An 18,274-nucleotide genomic window follows, 5' to 3' on the forward strand; every position below is an offset into this window, starting at 1 on the left:
CAGCAATACCACTGCTAGGTTTGTATACCAAAGACATCCCCCCAAAAGAGAAAAAGACCTATTTGTACAAAAATATTTATAGCATCTCTTTTTGAAGTGGCTAAGAATTGGAAATCAAAGGAATGCCCATCAATTGGGGAATGATTAAACAAACCATGGTATATGATTGTGATGGAATATTATTGTGCTATAAGAAATGATAAACAGGATGATTTCAGAAAGGCCTGGAAAGACATATATGAACTGATGTATAGTGAAGTGAGCAGAACCAGGAGAACATTGTGCACAGCGATTGCAATATTGTTTAATGATGAACTGTGAATGACTTAACTATTCTTATCAATACAACAATCCAAGACAATCCCAAAGGACTAATTATGAAGCATACTATCCACCTCCAAAGAAACAACTGATATTGTTTGAACATAGACTGAAGCATGCTATTTTTCACTTTCTTTAATTTTTTTCTCTTATTCAAGTTTTCTTATACAAAATGACTAAAATGGTAATGTTTTACATAATTGCACATGCATAATCTATATCTGATTGCTTACCACTTAAGGGAGGGGGGAGGAAAGGGAGGGAAGAAGTTATAACTCAGAAATTTAAATAAAAAAGGTTTATTTTTTTTAAAAAAGGTCTGTATTCAAATCCTACCTCTGACACTACTTTTTGACCTGGGGCAGACCACTAAACTACGATGGGGCATAGTTTCCTTATGTTCAGAACAAAGGCATTAAACTAGATGGTGGCTAAGGACTGGTCCACTTCTGGATCTGTAATTCTATGAATTTCTAGAACTGATAATAAAGATAGAAATACTTTTTAAAAAACAATTGTGAGCAATACTTATAATTACCTTTGCATGTACCAAACCAAACCAGAGCTGAATTCTCCTTTGGAAAACACTGGACCCTGGTTACTGGTCCCCCTCCATTGTTTGGGTTTTGAAAGAAATGAGTGATGTAATATTCATCAACATCTGGGGGTAGGTCTTCCACCAGAATGGTTCTTGTCACATATAGGGGTTCCACAGAAATCTTAAGTTTTCCTACTGTGTGGTTCTGGGCACAAGTAGTAATAAATCCCTTTACATCTACAAAGAAAAATGAAACAATTGTGATTATATCTTAAGCTTTATATTGTGGGAGAAAAAAATGAAAATCAATCACATCAAGGGGCTAATATATTAGGATGGGGGAGGGTAGGGAAGAAAAAAAAGAAATTTACATGATAATCTTGTATATTTGAAAGGAATAGCAAGTTGTGCACAGTAGATTTGGACTTTCATGTACAATTATCTTCTTTATTGTACTGTGTCATAGAAATGCTTGTTTTTATTCCATTAATTAAAAAAGCAAATAATAGTGAATGCTTGGGCTCTGTACATTTCTGTGACTATGCTGTACTTGTAGCTAACTGGACTGAGGAATGTCTATTTCTTAAGGGAGGTAGGGTATTGGTTTCTGGCCTCAGAGAACATTTATAGACTTTTTACCCAATATCTGATAGTTCAATTCAAAATTTTACAAACCACAATTAGATGTCTACCATATTCCAGGCCCTGTGCTAGGCACTGGATTGGATGGGTTCAAATTTAGAATATAGACACTATCTTAAGGAACTTATAATCTAATATGTGTGAAAAGTCCTACAAAAATAACTATATGATAGAGCAGGAACTGACAAACTTTTTCTGTAAAAGGCCAGATAGTAAATATTTTAGGTTCTGCTGTCCAAGAAGCAAAATTGAAAACATCGTGGAGGTTTTTCTATAACAACAGAGAAAACAAATTTCAATAATTTTTTATTGGCAAAACTCAAACTAAAATAACAATTGAGTACAAATGTAAATCTACTGAGAAGAATGGAATTGTGTTTTTTTTCCTGATAACATTTTACTTATTTAGGTTTAAATGTTAAGTGTTCTTAATCATCAACAATGATTACAAATGTTCATTTATCATTGCTAATCTATAATGAGATTTCACGTTTGAAAATGTCTTTTCATGTAGACAGATGCTGCCAAATACTGATATCTGTCCATGAGCATATGATTTTATTTTAACATATTTATTGAATTAGAAGACATTTATACAATTCAATTAGAGTCTTCTTTTGATATTTGCCTTTTACCATGTTATTACACTGAAGATGAACCATTTTCAATTGAATATTGGGTGGAAGTTCCTCAGTAGTACAAGTAAGTGGCTTTTGACATATGGTAATTTCTTTTGCCTAGGTTTGGAATATATATATATATATATATATATATATATATACACACACACACATATATATACATACATACATACATACACACACACACACACACACACACACATATATATTTGGGGGCAAGGCAATGAGGGTTAAGTGACTTGCCCAGGGTCACACAGCTAGTAAGTGTCAAGTGTTTGAGGCTGGATTTGAACTCAGGTCCTCCTGAATCCAAGGCCGGTGCTTTATCCACTGCACCACCTAGCTGCCCCAAAATCTGAAAAATATTGTTGCAAATCTAGTTTAAGCTCAAAAAATATATTTGTTAAAAATGTGTGTGGGAATAGAAATCTTGCTTCTTTTATCTTTTGATAGCATGGGAAGTGAATAAAACAGTTTGATATTACTTGTCATCAAATTAACTTTACTGCAGTATAAATTTCACATATATCTGAGTGTCGTTTTGCCTTGTAATTTTAGGTTGAATTCATATAAAAAGATTATAAAGATTTCAGCAAAAACTAACTTCCAAAGCCATTCAGTATTTTATAGCAGTGGTTAAGAATAGTTCTTCTCATTCAGAAGACAATTAAATCTGGCCCTGAGATAAAAAGAAATAATAAACTTTTTTCCCCCTCTACATTTCTTATTTCAACATGACAGTTATGCATTGGGGAAAAATAAAACGTTATGTTAGATCAATACATGTGGCTCTTGGAATGCCTTCAAGTTATAATTGTGCCACAAACCATGAGCAGGAGTGGGAAGCAATGAGGATGTCACATATGGTCTCTGTTGCAAATAATCATCTTTGCAGTTGTCACATAAAAGCAGCCATAAACAATACATAAACAAATGAGTGTGGCTGTGTTCCAATAAAATTTTGTTTAAAAATGTGAAAACCTTCTTTATTTTTATTCTTTCTTTCTTTCTTTGGCGAGGCAATTGGGGTTAAGTGACTTGCCCATGGTCACACAGCTAATAAGTGTCAAGTGTCTGAGGCTGGATTTGAACTCAGGTCGTCCTGAATTCAGGGCTGGTGCTCTATTCACTGTGCCACCTAGCTGCCCCCAAAACTTTCTTTAATTTACCAGTCCTTTAAATACAGAGAAAGAGAACTTCAACTGGGTAAGTCAGGACAGGCTTTATAGAGCAAGTGACACTTGAGCCACTTTGACCATTTTCACTGATTGTTTCCCATGCTTGAGACTTATTCCCTTCTCATCTCTGCCTCCTGGCTTCCTTGGTTTCCTTCAACTTTCTGGAAGAAGTCTTCCCAGTCTTTGACTTTAGTGCCCTCACTCTGAGACTACCTGCAATTTGCCTTATCTTGCACAGTTATTTGCATTGTCTCCCCTATTAGAATGTGAACCCCTTGAGAACAAGGAGTTGTTTTTTCTCCTTTCTTTAATTCCCAGTAGCTAGCTGAGTGTTTGGTACTTTCCTTCGTTCCTTCCTTCCTTATTTTCTTCCTTCCAGTTGGTCTATTTCATGGTCTATCATCAGTATATTGATAGCTATAATAGCACCTTTAAATTGGAGACTGGGAATCATTGATTTGTCTTTGAATCTCTGACCTTTCAGCCATCAACCAATTTCACAACTCTCAGGATCCCTCAGTTCTCATGGTAAAGTGAATAGATTGTTAGACTTAGAATCAAGAAGACCTAAATTCAAATCATACCTCCAATCATCACTACACATTTACCCCATCTTCTCTGAAATACAGGTTTTGTGAGAAAATGGGTAGTTGTCTCCTCTCAATGAGGATATAACAGTCAATCATACCCCTCCTGACCTGCTTGTAGGACAAAGGTCTCAGATCCTTTCCTTCCCCCTCCAGCAAACAAAATCACATGGTTCTAGGGGCCCCTGAGTTGATCTCAATAAGGTCCAACTGGTCTCAATTAGGTCAATAATTAGGATTTGGAATACTGCATTCTGATTAGCTAGTCTTTGCTGGTAGATTGTAACCCTTGAGTAATCAATTAGTGATGAAAAAGGGGAGGGTCTATTTGTGCTAGGGACTAGGGGATAAAATGGGGCCTGCGAGCCTCCATTCAGGGGACCCATTAGCTGCACACTAGGATGCCTCCTCATGAAAGGGAAGTAAAAGAGCCTTTTTCACATTGCTGCTGAGTTCCCAAGGATTATTGAGAAGAGGATTGATTTTCTGTCACAGGTTTCTTGATAGTAAAGTGGGCACTGTAATGCAATGTAGTATAACAAACAGAACTAGCCCGAGACAGGAATGCCAGGGCTCCAATACCACCTCTGACACATACTACTTGGGTGACCATAGGTAGTCATTTAACCTCTAAGAACTTTAGCCAACACTCTAAAACTATTAGTCTCAGAGAAGGTGGCAACCTGAATTGGTAGCAAGAGTTTCCTCACCAGACAATTCTGTACACTAGCAAAATCCCAGGTCCGGTCCAGATTTATTGCCTTCAGGTGGGAACAGTAGTACTGCTGGAATTGATTGAAAGTGCAAATTTCAGGGATGGACCATTTCTTTGCTAATCAGAATCTCAAGGTGACAAATTAAAATTTTTAGATTTTTACCCAGTCTTACCAATGATTTTCAGAAAGGTAACCACAGCAACCTCAGCTTCTGGTCTAATTTCTACTGTAAAGTCTCCGTTAGGTTCTGACAGGCCACTGATGTTTTCCACTAGCAAAACCAATAATTCATGAGTCATTGTATCTGGGACATTTTTAAATGCAACCCATGAGGAAGTAGTTCTGGGGCCTTTGGAGACAATCTCAGTCTTGGCAGATCTCTCCAGTGGAAGGGTTGTGTTCTGATGTTCTGATGCTTCTAGTTTGAAAGAGACAAAAAACATGCAGAATGATTTAGAACAATCATAAACGGTCTTGCCAGAGTAAGAGGGTATAATATAAGTTCCTTTTTTATCCCTCTCTAATATTTTTATTGCTCATCTAAAAATTACTGTCATTAAATACAGAGATGATATAAAAACTATTTGACAAATGGTTACTTTAAGTTAAATTTCCTAGTAATTTGTATTTAGGCCACTGAGGGTAAATTCACTTGCTATGAAAAGAAAACGGTAACAGAGGATGGTCATTCATGGGCTAAAATTCATTCCTTAAAAAGAAATATGGTCAGGGCAGCTAGGTGGTACAGTGGATAAAGCCCCAGCCCTGGATTCAGGAGGTCCTGAGTTCATATCTGGCCTCAGACACTTGACATTTACTAGCTGTGTGACCCTGGGCAAGTCACTTAACCCCAGTTGCCTCACCAAAAAAAAAAAAAAGAAGAAGAAATATGGTCTTTGCAGGACAAATGGAGAAGAAGGAAGGCTCAGTGTGGAGGGTTGGTTGAAAAAGCAAACCAGATTTGAAACAAATGCATTCAGGGTTTTTCCCTAGTTCTTTTTTATTCTTGACCTACAATGCATTCTTCAAATGCAAGAGCCAAGCATAAGCCTTTTGAATTACTTGTGGAAGACGATGCCCATGATGTGACACACAATTGTAGGTAAAAGGAATTTCTCTATACTTATGACCTCATTAATCTCCATGGGTTTGATTATTGTCTCTATATAGATATGACCCAAATCTATTTATCTGGTCCTAGTCTTTTTCCTGAGCTCTAGTCTGACCTTACAAACTACCTATTGAACATCATTAGCTGGATGTACCATATAGGCATCTCAAAATCAATATATTCATAGCAGAATGTGTCTTTTCCCCCAAATCCACCCATCCTAAGATGCTGTTATTATTGATTGCACTACCAGCACCCAGGTTTGAAATTTGGGACTTTAGCTCTTCACTCTTATTCACCCTACAAATCCAATTAGCAGCAAATTTTGTTGAAGAGTTAGAAACAACATATTCCCTGTAAATCATTTTGTAGGGATCAATTTTTAATTGGGGAGTGTGAGCTATGCGGATTGCTGCAATATTGGGGCAAGGAAGGAGACCGATAGCCTCCCTCAAAAACAGAACAGAATTTATTAACAAGAACAAACTTAAAAAACACCAGCAAGATCAGTAGAATTAAGGGAAAGGAAATAAAGGAATTAAGGGGAAGGAAAATGATACAACCTGAGTAAACACCACCCCCGAGGAATCAGCTGAGAACACACAAGGCTGCATCTTGTCGCTTTCCAGCTTCAAGCTATAATGGCAAATCTCCTCCCTTCTTCTTCCCAGCAGACCCCAGGCTGACCACACACAGCTCCAAGCCAATTGGCTGGCAGCCCTGACTGACAGTCACATGACTGCCCTCACTGGGCTTCCAGTCATTATAATTTTGCCAGGCCCATGTAGGCTTCGGTGAGTGGTGATGACATGAGGTGCCAGCACCACAGCCATGGCTACAACCAGTGGGTGGAGCACTGTGCCATTTGTGGAGGCCCTGCACCTGAGCCCCAGGCTAGTGCAGTGTTTTTAAAAATGCTAGCCAAAGGATGGGGTCATAAAAACCTCAAATAATAATTCTTTACAATTTTATCTCCACTCACATAGCAACTACCCCAATTCACCTTAGGCTATCCTATGCCTTCATCATTTGTTACCAGGACTATTAATATAGTCTCATAATTGATTTCACTACCTCAGATTTCTCTCCATTTCAATTCAGCTTCCACATAGGTGTGAAAGTGATCTTTCTAAATCTTGGGTCTGACCACATCATCTCCCCCAACTTGATAAATTTCATTAGCTCCCTATTGCCTCTAGGAGTAAATATAAACTTTGGCATTTTTTCCAGGATGGAACATAATTTAAAAAAATACTTGAGCACAAGGAGGCAGCTAGGTGACACAGTGGATAAAGCACCAGCCCTGGATTCAGGAGGACCTGAGTTCAAATCTGAATTCAGACACTTGACACTTACTAGCTGTGTGACCCTAGGCAAGTCACTTAACCCTCATTGCCCTGAAAAACAAAAACAACAACAACAACAAAAAATACTTGAGCACAAAAAATAATTAAAAAACCTTTAAAAATACTTGAGTCCATTATTAGAGAAATAACATGAAATTCATATTGTAACAGACCTGATCAAAATAAGCACCACAAGTGGTATGATTCCTGGACATTAAAATGGGTAAGGGAAGGCATGGTATAAATACTTAGTGATTGATATTATGGTTCCCTAGTCATATTATTTGAAATGACACAGAAGGTGATTCTATATACATGCAGCACAACTATATGTAACTGAAAGATGGCTAGTTTCATTTACTATGACCAATCTAAACAGACCCACAAGAAGCAGAGAACCTAGACATATCAATATTTTTCTACTCTTGAGGCAACCTTCACAGATTTTGGTGAATTGGGCTTTCCAGACCTTTCATGTATACCTGATGCTATCACATGTACATAAATAGTCATATTTAACACGATAAATTAATTTTTTTAATAGTTAAAGTAAAAGTAATGTTAAATAATGAAAAAACAATGATTTCTTATCTGAGTAGACTGGCTCTGGAGATTTGATCCTGCTTTCTGTTAGGAAAAATAGATCAGTTCTGGACATTTTCATTTTAATGGCTTTCAGTATTTTGAATGGTAACTACTCTAGTCTCACTGTACTCCAGCAATACCATCATAAATACAATAAGTCAATAAGTCTATAGCCAAAGTGATCTATTTTGGTCCCTTCTTTTTATGATATTAGATGAAGAAAGAAATCAGAAAGTCAATGCTATAAAACAATGGGTTCACAAATCTGTAATTTAAACTATATTGCATAATTTTCTTGCCAGATGCACTTAGGTCGTATCTTTTGGAAGTTTTTGTTTTGTTTTGTTTTGTTTTGTTTTACTACACAGTAAAACTGTGAAAACAAAACCAAAAGGTCAGATAAACCATACTTTTAGGTATGTTAAATGAAAATGAATTCCTTTCAAAGGTGATGTTGGAAATCCTAAAGAATGCTGTCCACCCTACTACCCACAAAGTTCAGGCCAGGTGGAACTTATGGATAAGGAGCTTAAGACCATGATTGGAAAATTTTGCACTGAAAATCATTTGAAGTGGCTTGATATTCTGCCATTGGCACTGTTCTATTTACTCAACAGGCCGAGAGGAGAACTACATATATCACCTTTTGAGATGCTTTTTGAACACCCCACTATTCAAGTGTAACCTTTTCCCTTAGTATATACATCATTACCTCTATTGCTTCCCATAAATGGGAGTTATAAGTCAGGCTACTTGAACACCATGAGGCGGTAGCCGCAGTACAGGCTGGACCTTTGGACTTCTCACTGCATGATTTAAATCCAGGAAACAAGGTGTATAACAAAAATTTTCACCAGACTAGTGGGACTCAGTCTGTGTGAAGGTCCATTTCAGAGGTTGCTGATATTTCCAACGGCCATCAAGATCAGAGAGCAGGACTCTTAGATTCATTGTTCCCATGTAAAGCCAGTACCAGTGCCTGAGAAATAATGCTTCTGTTCTTTAACCTTAAACATTTAACATTACTCCTAACAGATTTTCAATGAAACTTAAAACAGCTTCCTCACTTGTGCACATGACACCATTTTTTGGTGTTTTACTCTTAGCCTTATTACCTGTGGTGCTCACTTCCAGTCCCTCTTTTTATGATGGTTGGGCAAAGGATAATGCAATTATTAGACTCCATGGTCATGTGGGACATACATTACATAAAGCTAGAGCTATTGGACCTCATGGATGTTGGGTCTGCCATCAACTCCATTGAAGCATCATTCTTTCCTGGGTACCTATACCTGTACACCAAAATGAAACATTGCCACAACTTGCAGGACAAAGCATGGCCATGTGTTCCTAAATAAGCCATTTCTCCCTTTTGCTTTTATTTTTTGTGAGAGTGCCACATAACTGGGGAAGCTACATAACTGTTACAACCAGTCCCAGTAATTGTTAAATTCCTTAAGGATTTCCCATTTTCTGCATCATTTAATGTGTCCTCCAAGGTGACCTATAGATATTGGATCACCCCACTTTCACTGGTTAAACCTCTTCCTATTTTTGATGTATATGTTAAGAGAGATAAGGGCCCAGGAGCTACTCTATACATGGAAGATCAGGTAAAATGCAATCTCACCTATCCATTCTCTGTGACAATATGCCATGTGCTAAAGCCTGCATCTCTAGATCTGATAATAAGGGAGAATCTGAAAACATGAATTTTCCAACTATGACTGTTATTTCACCATTATGCCCAAAATATCCATGGGGATTGATGACCCCAGGACAATTTTACATCTGTAATACATCAGCTTATTCCTCCCTTCCCCCAGGCTGGCATGGTACATGCAGGATTATCTATGTGGCTCCACCAGTATCAGTGTTTGACAATTCTATAGCACTAGAAAGAGCAACAGTTAGAAATTTGGGTGCCTGCTGACATGTATGACAAAAGAGATCCAGATCTAATTCTGTAGTCACCTCAAATGCTGCACAAAGGTTCTTTTGGGCCATTGCACCCATACTAGAATGATGGCAATAATTAGAAACATTTCTGCTAAAGCTGAAAGGTTAGATTGGGATACAACTCAAGCCATTTCTCATACAACTAAAGCTATCTTCTTCCTCCAGGAAGAGATTGACTCATTAGGGAAAATCAATTGGCTTTAGATCTTTTCACTGAAGCTTCAGGAGGAGCCTGTGCTCTCATTAATCAATCCTGTTGTTCCTATGTTAATAGGTCTGGGGTAATTGTTACAAATGTCCATCAGCCTGTGAGAGAATTGTGAATAACAGTAAATTGTGAAAGAAATCCATGGGATACCTGATAAGGCCTCATGGTAGGACCCCTCTTCATGGTTTACCTGGTTACAGGAGTCTGGTCTGTTGGTAGTTTTAATTAAATGGGTTTTTATTATCATGGGGATTGTTATTATCTTTAAATTGTGTTTTAACTATTGTTCTAGGATATGCTCTGGCCTTTCACCACAGGAGAAACTTTCTGAGGTACACACTACAGATAAAGATATGTTGATGATGGTATAGACTTATAAATAAGGGATTCATGGACAGATTAAATTGATTCCTGAGGTCCTGTGAATTTATTTACTAACATATTGATGGAAATTATGTAGTAATGAATAATATTGCTAATCATTTATAATTATCATTTAATTTATGTATGATTTATAATTATATATTTATAGTAATATTTGGAATTATTGTATATTGTAACTATATCCTGAGTTAAGAAGCTAATTCACATTCTTTTTATCATTGTTATCTTCAATAGTTAAGTCCATATGAGGCTTTGATTATTGGAACTTACTATTTAAGACATTATAGGACTGTTAATTGGTATTGTTCTGAGTCTGTCTCCAGGTATGATCATCAAAGATTACTATTGAGCCAATGAGCCATGGTGCTAGTAAACCTATGGGATTTTACATGCAAGAATTGCAGGTGGTAGAATTATCATGGGAAAGGCTGGGAGAATGACTTTTAGCAAGGACTGAGGTAGGATTCTCCTGACTTATTTTACCCATTATGACACATGGAGCAGCAATATCCTACTTAGCTAACTTTGTGGCTGGCTCCATGCACTTGGCTATCTGCATAACTTTTGCCTGGAATTTTCATAAAGTTAAGGAAAGACTTATCTTTTCTTACTGTATAGTTTATTTTCCCATTCTTTTTTTTTAATTTAAAAAAAAATTATGAGGCTTAGCCAGTGTGACATTTTTTTTTTTTGGCAGGGCAATGAAGGTTAAGTGACTTGCCCAGGATCACACAGCTAGTCAAGTGTCTGAGGTCGGATTTGAACTCAGTTCCTCCTGAATCCAGGGCTGGTGCTTTATTCACTGCACCACCTAGCTGCCCCCTTCCCCATCCTTTTTTAGTAACTTCCTGTAATCATGTCAGATGTCACATGATGGATACAATATTGGATTTATCCTTGACATCTATTACTAGCTATGTTAGATCCTTTAATTTCTCAAAGTGGTGTGGGGATAATTAGGCAAATGATGCAAAGAATGGTGAAACCAGGATGTGATCCTGTTTCTTAGTTAGACAATCATCGCAGTCTTCTATAAAAGAAGGGTATATCAGCATAACTTGTGGTTTCTTTTGCAAATGCCTTAAAGAGACATTCAGTTTTTTAGGGATTATTCATTTAGACATGTCTAGAAGTTGAAAATGTTTCCATAACTTACTTGATAAGTAAAATTGTAAAATTAATTATTTAATATATATTTTTTGTAAATCATCCCTGAACTTTTATTACAACTGAAGAAAATCTGGCAACTTTTATATGATTTTACTTTTGTATTGGAGTACATGTTATAAATAAGATTCTGAAATTCCTTAGTGGAATCTCATCCTCCAGATGGGGAATTGAATAATGCAAGTTTTAAAAAATTGGGCTCTAACTTTGTTGTTTGTATTTGAGTTTCATATGTAAAAATTGGATAACCTAAATTTGTAAAAATCTCTAATCGAAAAGGTTCTGAATTTCATTAGACATAAGTGTGATGGTCAAAAATCTAATTGCTATGTCTAAAAATCTAATGAGTGGTCGTCTTAAATTAGAAATGTATAGCACCAATCTTTGGGTATTAAGTATTTATTAAAGTATATTAGGGGTTAGTAAAGAGAACACGTGGAGAAAAAAAAGAGCGTAGCTGACTGCAATTCCTGCTCCTATCACCGCCTCCAACGCAAAGAGTGACACCCCATTCTCTCAAGTGGAAGCTCCCTGTGGGCCCACCCAGGCACAGTCACTACACACACAGCTCCAAGCTAATTGGCTGGTAGCAGTGTTTGACATGACTAACAGGTGTTTCTATGAAGAGATATAACTGTTCGGATGCTAATCACATGCTTTTTCCTCATGGTGGAGCTACTCTGGTTCTCACAATGTCTCAGCAGGGTGGTGGCACTCTGATTCTCATATAAGGTTTGAGTTAACTTTCATAACTTGATCTAGTTATTGGCAAAGTAATTTGAAATTTTGTTAAGATCAATTTTGTAGGAGATTTTCAGCTGAGAAAGGGGATCTAAAAAAACCAAAATCCAAGAAATGTATTTGAACCCCAACAAATAAAAAACCCCCAACATTCAAGATGTTCTACAATTCTCTAAGATGATGTTTATTCTGAATATGAAATTAATTTCTATATCATAGGGGTCTGACCCAAATATCCACAGGCATTATTATTAAATAAAACTAACAAATTAAATGCTTTAGAACAATTTTTCTTTCACAAACCCAACTCTCTCACTCTCTCTCTCTCTCTCTCACACACACACACAGTTTTTGAAATAGAACTATATGTTTACACTTGTAACTCCAATATAATGCAAGAATACCAAAAAAGTTACGGACCAAATCAAAATAAACATTTCCCAGTCAAGACAATTCAAAAGAAGGAAGGAGATTTAAAGAAGGATGCTACAAAGATAACAGGTTCTGGAAGAAAACATAACTTGGACAACTTAGAAGCTTTAACAAAAGTCATTATCAAATTGGTGAATCTTGATAATTAAACAATAACATACTGTGGTTGTACACATCCAGCAGTAAAGTAATAATTTAGAGTTATGGTGGAACATGACTGAATAGGTAAAACACAGATTCTTCATTGTATGTTCCTCAGGTTGCCTGAGCCCAAATTATTGATGTGTCTAATAACCAGGATTACAGAGCAATGCTTTATTTTGTCTTCTTATGAAACTCTATTTGTGACTACAACAGCCTCAAATGCAGCTTTCTTAATCCTGGAGATAGCTGGTCCAGAGAAGATTCCATGAGTAGGAATAAATTTAAGCTTCAGTGATCAGTGCCATTGCATGGCATATAAAGCCACATCTGTCGGCCATGTGACCCACAAGAATAGCTACACAATCCTTCATTTTACCAACCAAAACCATTTTGCCACCTCATTTGTTAATGCCTTCTTTTCTTTCTTTGTGAATAAAAGGAATCTCTGCATTCAATTTGTCAGCAACTGATGTTACTCTTTTAGCTCCACCTGCACCTGGGAAATGATACAATTTTCTCCATTTTGCAAAATCTTCTCAAATCCAATACTTGACTGCAGGTTCTATAGACAAGTTATCCAGTGGAATATAAAAGAACCCCTGTGGGGTGGCTAGGTGTCACAGTGGATAAAGCACGAGCCCTGGATTCAGGAGTACCTGAGTTCAAATCCAGCCTCAGACACTTGACACTTAATAGCTGTGTGACCCTGGGCAAGTCACTTAACCCCCATTGCCCCACAAAAAACAATAAAAAAAGAACCCCTGTGACCTCTAGGTACAGGTGTAGTAAAAGAATACACAGTTATTATCTTTTTTTTTTTTTTGCAGGGCAATGAGGTTTAAGTGACTTTCCCAGGGTCACATAGCTAGTGTCAAGTGTCTGAATCCAGATTTGAATTCAGGTCCTCCTGAATCTGGGGCTGGTGCTTTATCCACTGTACCACCTAACTGCCCTTCACAGTTACTATCTTAAAGTAATTTACTATCTAAATAGGGAAACAGAAAAAAATATATGTGAAAAACTAATGATCCAAAGTTTTGTTTTTTTTTTGTCTAAACTTGAGATTTCATTGAAGTAGGGAGCCTCTAGCAAGAAAATTTTCTTTACCAATTCAGATCAGCAATTCAGAAATAACACTCTTAGAGTTTCCTAGGCTTGTGAGAGATCATTACTTTCCCATGGTCACATAGCTAAAATGTGTCAGAGGTAGGACTTGAATAGTGGTCTTCCTGATTCCAAAGCCATCCCTCTAACTAATAAATGAAACAACAATAATATAACACAATAGAAGCCGCTAAAAGGTTTAGTGCATAGAGTGGCAAACCTGGAGTCAGGAAGATCTGAGTTCAAATCTAGCCTCAGAAAATTACTAGCTATGTGACCCTGGGAAAGTCATTTAATCTCTGTTTACCTTAATCCACTGGAGAAGGAAGTAACAACTTTAGTATTTTTGCCAAGAAAATCCTGTGGACAATATTGGTATAGTATGGTCCATGGGGTCACAAAGACTGAAAACAACAAATATATAATAAAGAATATCATGTGTTTATTCTTGGTACAGATAATCAGTGCTATGTGTTCAGATGAGGGTGAGACCACTGTGTACTAGGTTGGCATGGGATGGCAAAACTTCAGCAAAATCTTCTAGGAAACATAAGACGTGGAAAGGTAGAGAGGAGAAGAAGAGATTGCAAACAAAAGAAAAGATATGAACAAAGGAATGAAGGTATAGAGAAAGTAAGCAGGTTAATAGAAAATAAGGCTGGTGATAGCTAGGTGGCACAGTCGATAAAACACTGGCTCTGGATTCAGGAGGACCTGAGTTCAAATCCAGCCTCAGACACTTGACACTTACTAGCTGTGTGACCCTGGGCAAGTCACTTAATCCCCATTGCCCCACTACAAAAAAAAAAGAAAGAAAGAAAAGAAGGCTACAAAGTTAGGTAGGACAGGGACAACATGTCAGATTGTTACAGGTTCTGTATGGCAGCCTAAGAAGTGTGACCTTTATCCTGTCAGTAATACGAGCCAGTAAAGGCATGTGAGCAGAGAAACAACATAATGCAAAAAAGTATTTTGGGAAAACTAGCCTTGAACTGGTGGATAGAATGAATTGTAGGGGAAAGACAGTGGAAGCAGAAAGAACAGATAAGAGAGCACTGAAACAAGCCATGTGGGAAGTTATAAGGTCCTTACTCAGGATGTTGTCAGTGGCAAAGAAAGGATGGGAAGAATGCAATAGACACAAAGAGAGAATTAACTGGCTTAGTGACTGAGGGAATATAAGAGAATGGAGAAAAGAGAGGAGTCAAAAATAGCTTAGAGATTTTTAAACTAGTTGAAAGAATGGTTGTACAATTAGCAGAAAAATAGGAAGTCAGAAAGAAGAGCTGCTTTAGGACTGAGAGAGAAAATGAAGTCACTGAATCATAAAATCCTTGGGTTGGCTATCTAGGCCAATCTTCCAATGAACTATAGAAATTCCTCCTACACCAAACCTAATAAGGAAGGAAACCTATTAGAAAAGCCACATCATTCATGAGTTCTCTATCCCACGTGTACTGACTTAGGCCAGTCCCTTGGTAGTTAGGGTTGTTGTTGGAACAAAATGAGACACTAAAGGTGATTCAACACTTAAAAAAGATATTTACTTAGCTATAGCAGAAGAAGAATAGGAGGTTAAGACACCTCAAGTTGATTCTACTAAATGAGACTCCTTTGTCTGAATTACTTATCAGTCTAGAGATCAATCATCTGAGAACCCTTCTAGCTTCTTTTGGCTGCTTTGTTCCCAGTTTGATATCAACAGTCTGAGTCTTTAGTCTCCTGAACAAAACAAATCCAGGGGATGGTCTCTAGAACTCTTAAGGAAAAACTAGCCAGCTTGCATGGGCGGGGGGGGGGGGGAGAGGGCATGTTGGGCTTCTTCCATAATCAGGTATTGTTAAGGCTAATATTGAGCAATCATTTCACAAAGGTACTATGTTTATGCAGATCTCTCTCAAATCTATATATTCAGCCCTAGTCTCTTCCCTGAGCTCTAGTCCCAAATCATTAACTGCATGCTGGATATCCTGAAAGCATCTCAAACTCAATTTGTTCAAAATAGAAATCATCATCTTTACTTCCAAACTCATCCATTTTCTGAACAAGCTACATTTCTGTAGAGGACCACCATCCTTCTAGTCACTGCAGATTTGCATCTTAGAGTCATCCTCAACTCTTTACTTTTCCTTTCTGCCTGACATTGGCAGGTCTACTTCTGTGACAACTCTCACTTCTATTCTCTTCTCTCCTTCACAGAGCCATCCTACTACTTCAGGCCCTCATTACACATTGCTTCTTGCCTGGATTATTGCAGTGTTTTCTAATTGGTCACCATGCCATAAATGAATCCTCTTTCTAGTCCCTCCTTTATACAACTGCAAAAGGGAGATTCCAAAAGCACAGGTCTGAACCTGTTACTTCTCAGTCCAATAAACTTCAGTGGTTCCCTATTACTTCAAAGATAAAAAGCAAATTCCTCGGGGCATCTAGATGGTGCAATGGATAGAGCACCAGCCCTGGAGTCAGGAGTACCTGAGTTCAAGTCCGGCCTCAGACACTTAACACTTACTACCTGTGTGACCCTGGGCAAGTCACTTAACCCCAATTGCCTCACCAAAACAACAAACAAAACAAAACAAAAAAGCAAATTCTTCAGTGTGGCATTTAAAACCCTTCACAATTTAGCTCCAGCCTTCTTGTTCAAGCTTATACATTATTCACCTTTACACCCTTTATGGTGTAGCCATATTAGACTTGATATTCCTTGCCTATAACAACTCCTCTCCTGCCTCTGGCTTTGCACAGGATGTCCCCTGTATTTGTAATACATTCCCTCCTCAACTCTGCCTCTTCTTGCAAAGCGTAGTTCAGATACTATGAGACCTTTCTATAATCCTCCTACTCCTAGTGCCTCACTCCCTCCTCCACTCCATTGCCTTTATTTACTTCATATAATTTTGTATATACTTGCATGTACTTCTTGTTATTATTTTTTCTTTTTGCGGAGCAATGAGGGTTAAGTGACTTGCCCAGGGTTACACAGCTAGTGTCAAGTGTTTGAGGTCATATTTGAACTCAGGTCCCTCCTGAATCCAGGGCCAGTGTTTTATCTACTGCACCACCTAGCTGTCCATACTTGTATGTACTTGTATGATTTCTCACAACAAAATGCAAACTCCTTGAGGGCAAGAATGGTTCCACTTTGGGCTTTGCATTCCCACTTTTGACTATAGTTCCTGGAATATAGTAGGAATTATTATCTATCCATGATATACAATGTGTTTACCTGTTACCATCTAATGTGTTGATATATGTCAAACATTTTTTGAGTGCTCTACTATGTATAGAATTCTATATGCTAGAGCAATGGTCTAACAGCTATGATTCTTCACACTGAAAGAAATAACCTTAAATTTAACAGCTGTTGTAATAGTTATTCTCTTTCCAGGACCTGGGACTTGGATCAATATAATACCAAGCAACTACTTACGCAGAAATGACTCATTTCCATATGACTATAATTAGGTTAATACAAAGGTAAAGAAAAATGCTTGTCTGCCAAAAGAATTCATTGGGTTCAAAGGCCAAAATTATGGTACTTCCCAGATCCTAAGGAAGATAAGCCTCAAGGAAACATGTAGATGTTATTCTTCTACCAGATACACAAAAGATTGATTTTCAAAGATACAGAGTTCAAAAAGTTAAACCTGTTATAACCCTCAGAACAACCAGCAAATCTATAATGATCTACCTTTGCCTAGTCCACAGATAACAGCCAACTGAAAGAATGAAGATAATGTTGTAGAGAGAATAATCAGTCAAGTAAAGAGTACTTATTAAATTCCTACTACATTCCTGGAACTGTATTAGGAACTGGGGATTCAGAGCCAAAAACAATAGTGCTTGCCTTAAGGAGTTTCCATTCTATTGCTGGAAAGATGCCAGGGATTCTAAGAGTCAGAAATGAGGAGGGAGATCATTCTGAGCACTGAGGATAGCTGACAAAGACATGGAGATGGGAGGTGAAGCTTTGTCTGTGAAGAACAAGAAAGAGGTTGGTTTGGCTGGACTTTGGTGTGCATGGAAGGGAATAATGGGTAATGAAACAGGAAAGCTGGGAAAGGATCAGGTTGTAATGGGCTCTAAATGCCAAAGTAGGAGTTTTGATTTGATTCAAGAGGTAAACAGCCATCAGTTCCCACAGGTATCTGCTATATCTCTTCAGGTTTAAAGTGCTAGGTGTTACAAAAGGGCACAGCAGGCTTACATCTTCTTCCATCATCCCTACAGTATGAACTACGCAACACAAACCAAATTCATTTTAATCACAATAAAACTGGACAGGCCTTGCTGACAATGTGCAGCACTTCCTCTGACCTGTCCCCACAACTCACACTGTATCCACTGGTTGGGTCTCCAGGGACAGCTTTTACCTCAGCCTCTAGGAATAATTCATATAAGGATACATATAGAAGATAAGGTCTAAAAAATATTGATCTTTTTTTAGTTAGGACACAAAGAGATTAT

At 37.5% G+C, this 18,274-nt stretch overlaps 1 protein-coding gene and 1 pseudogene across 1 annotated transcript in view; both read right to left on the reverse strand.

Moving 5' to 3' along the window:
• The window catches only part of LOC122747557 (protein mono-ADP-ribosyltransferase PARP14-like), a 78,139-nt gene that overhangs the window by 44,370 nt on the left and 15,495 nt on the right, over positions 1–18,274 (reverse strand). Inside the window, exons 5-6 of the mRNA XM_043993507.1 lie at positions 4,796–5,041; positions 860–1,096 (exon numbers count right to left, since the gene is read on the reverse strand). Coding sequence (XP_043849442.1) covers positions 860–1,096; positions 4,796–5,041 — 483 coding nt within the window. The remainder of the gene's footprint in view (positions 1–859; positions 1,097–4,795; positions 5,042–18,274) is intronic.
• On the reverse strand, positions 12,758–18,029 carry LOC122746086 (annotated as a pseudogene).

This window comes from Dromiciops gliroides, chromosome 3, assembly GCF_019393635.1.
Source record: "Dromiciops gliroides isolate mDroGli1 chromosome 3, mDroGli1.pri, whole genome shotgun sequence".
NCBI lineage: Eukaryota > Metazoa > Chordata > Mammalia > Microbiotheria > Microbiotheriidae > Dromiciops > Dromiciops gliroides.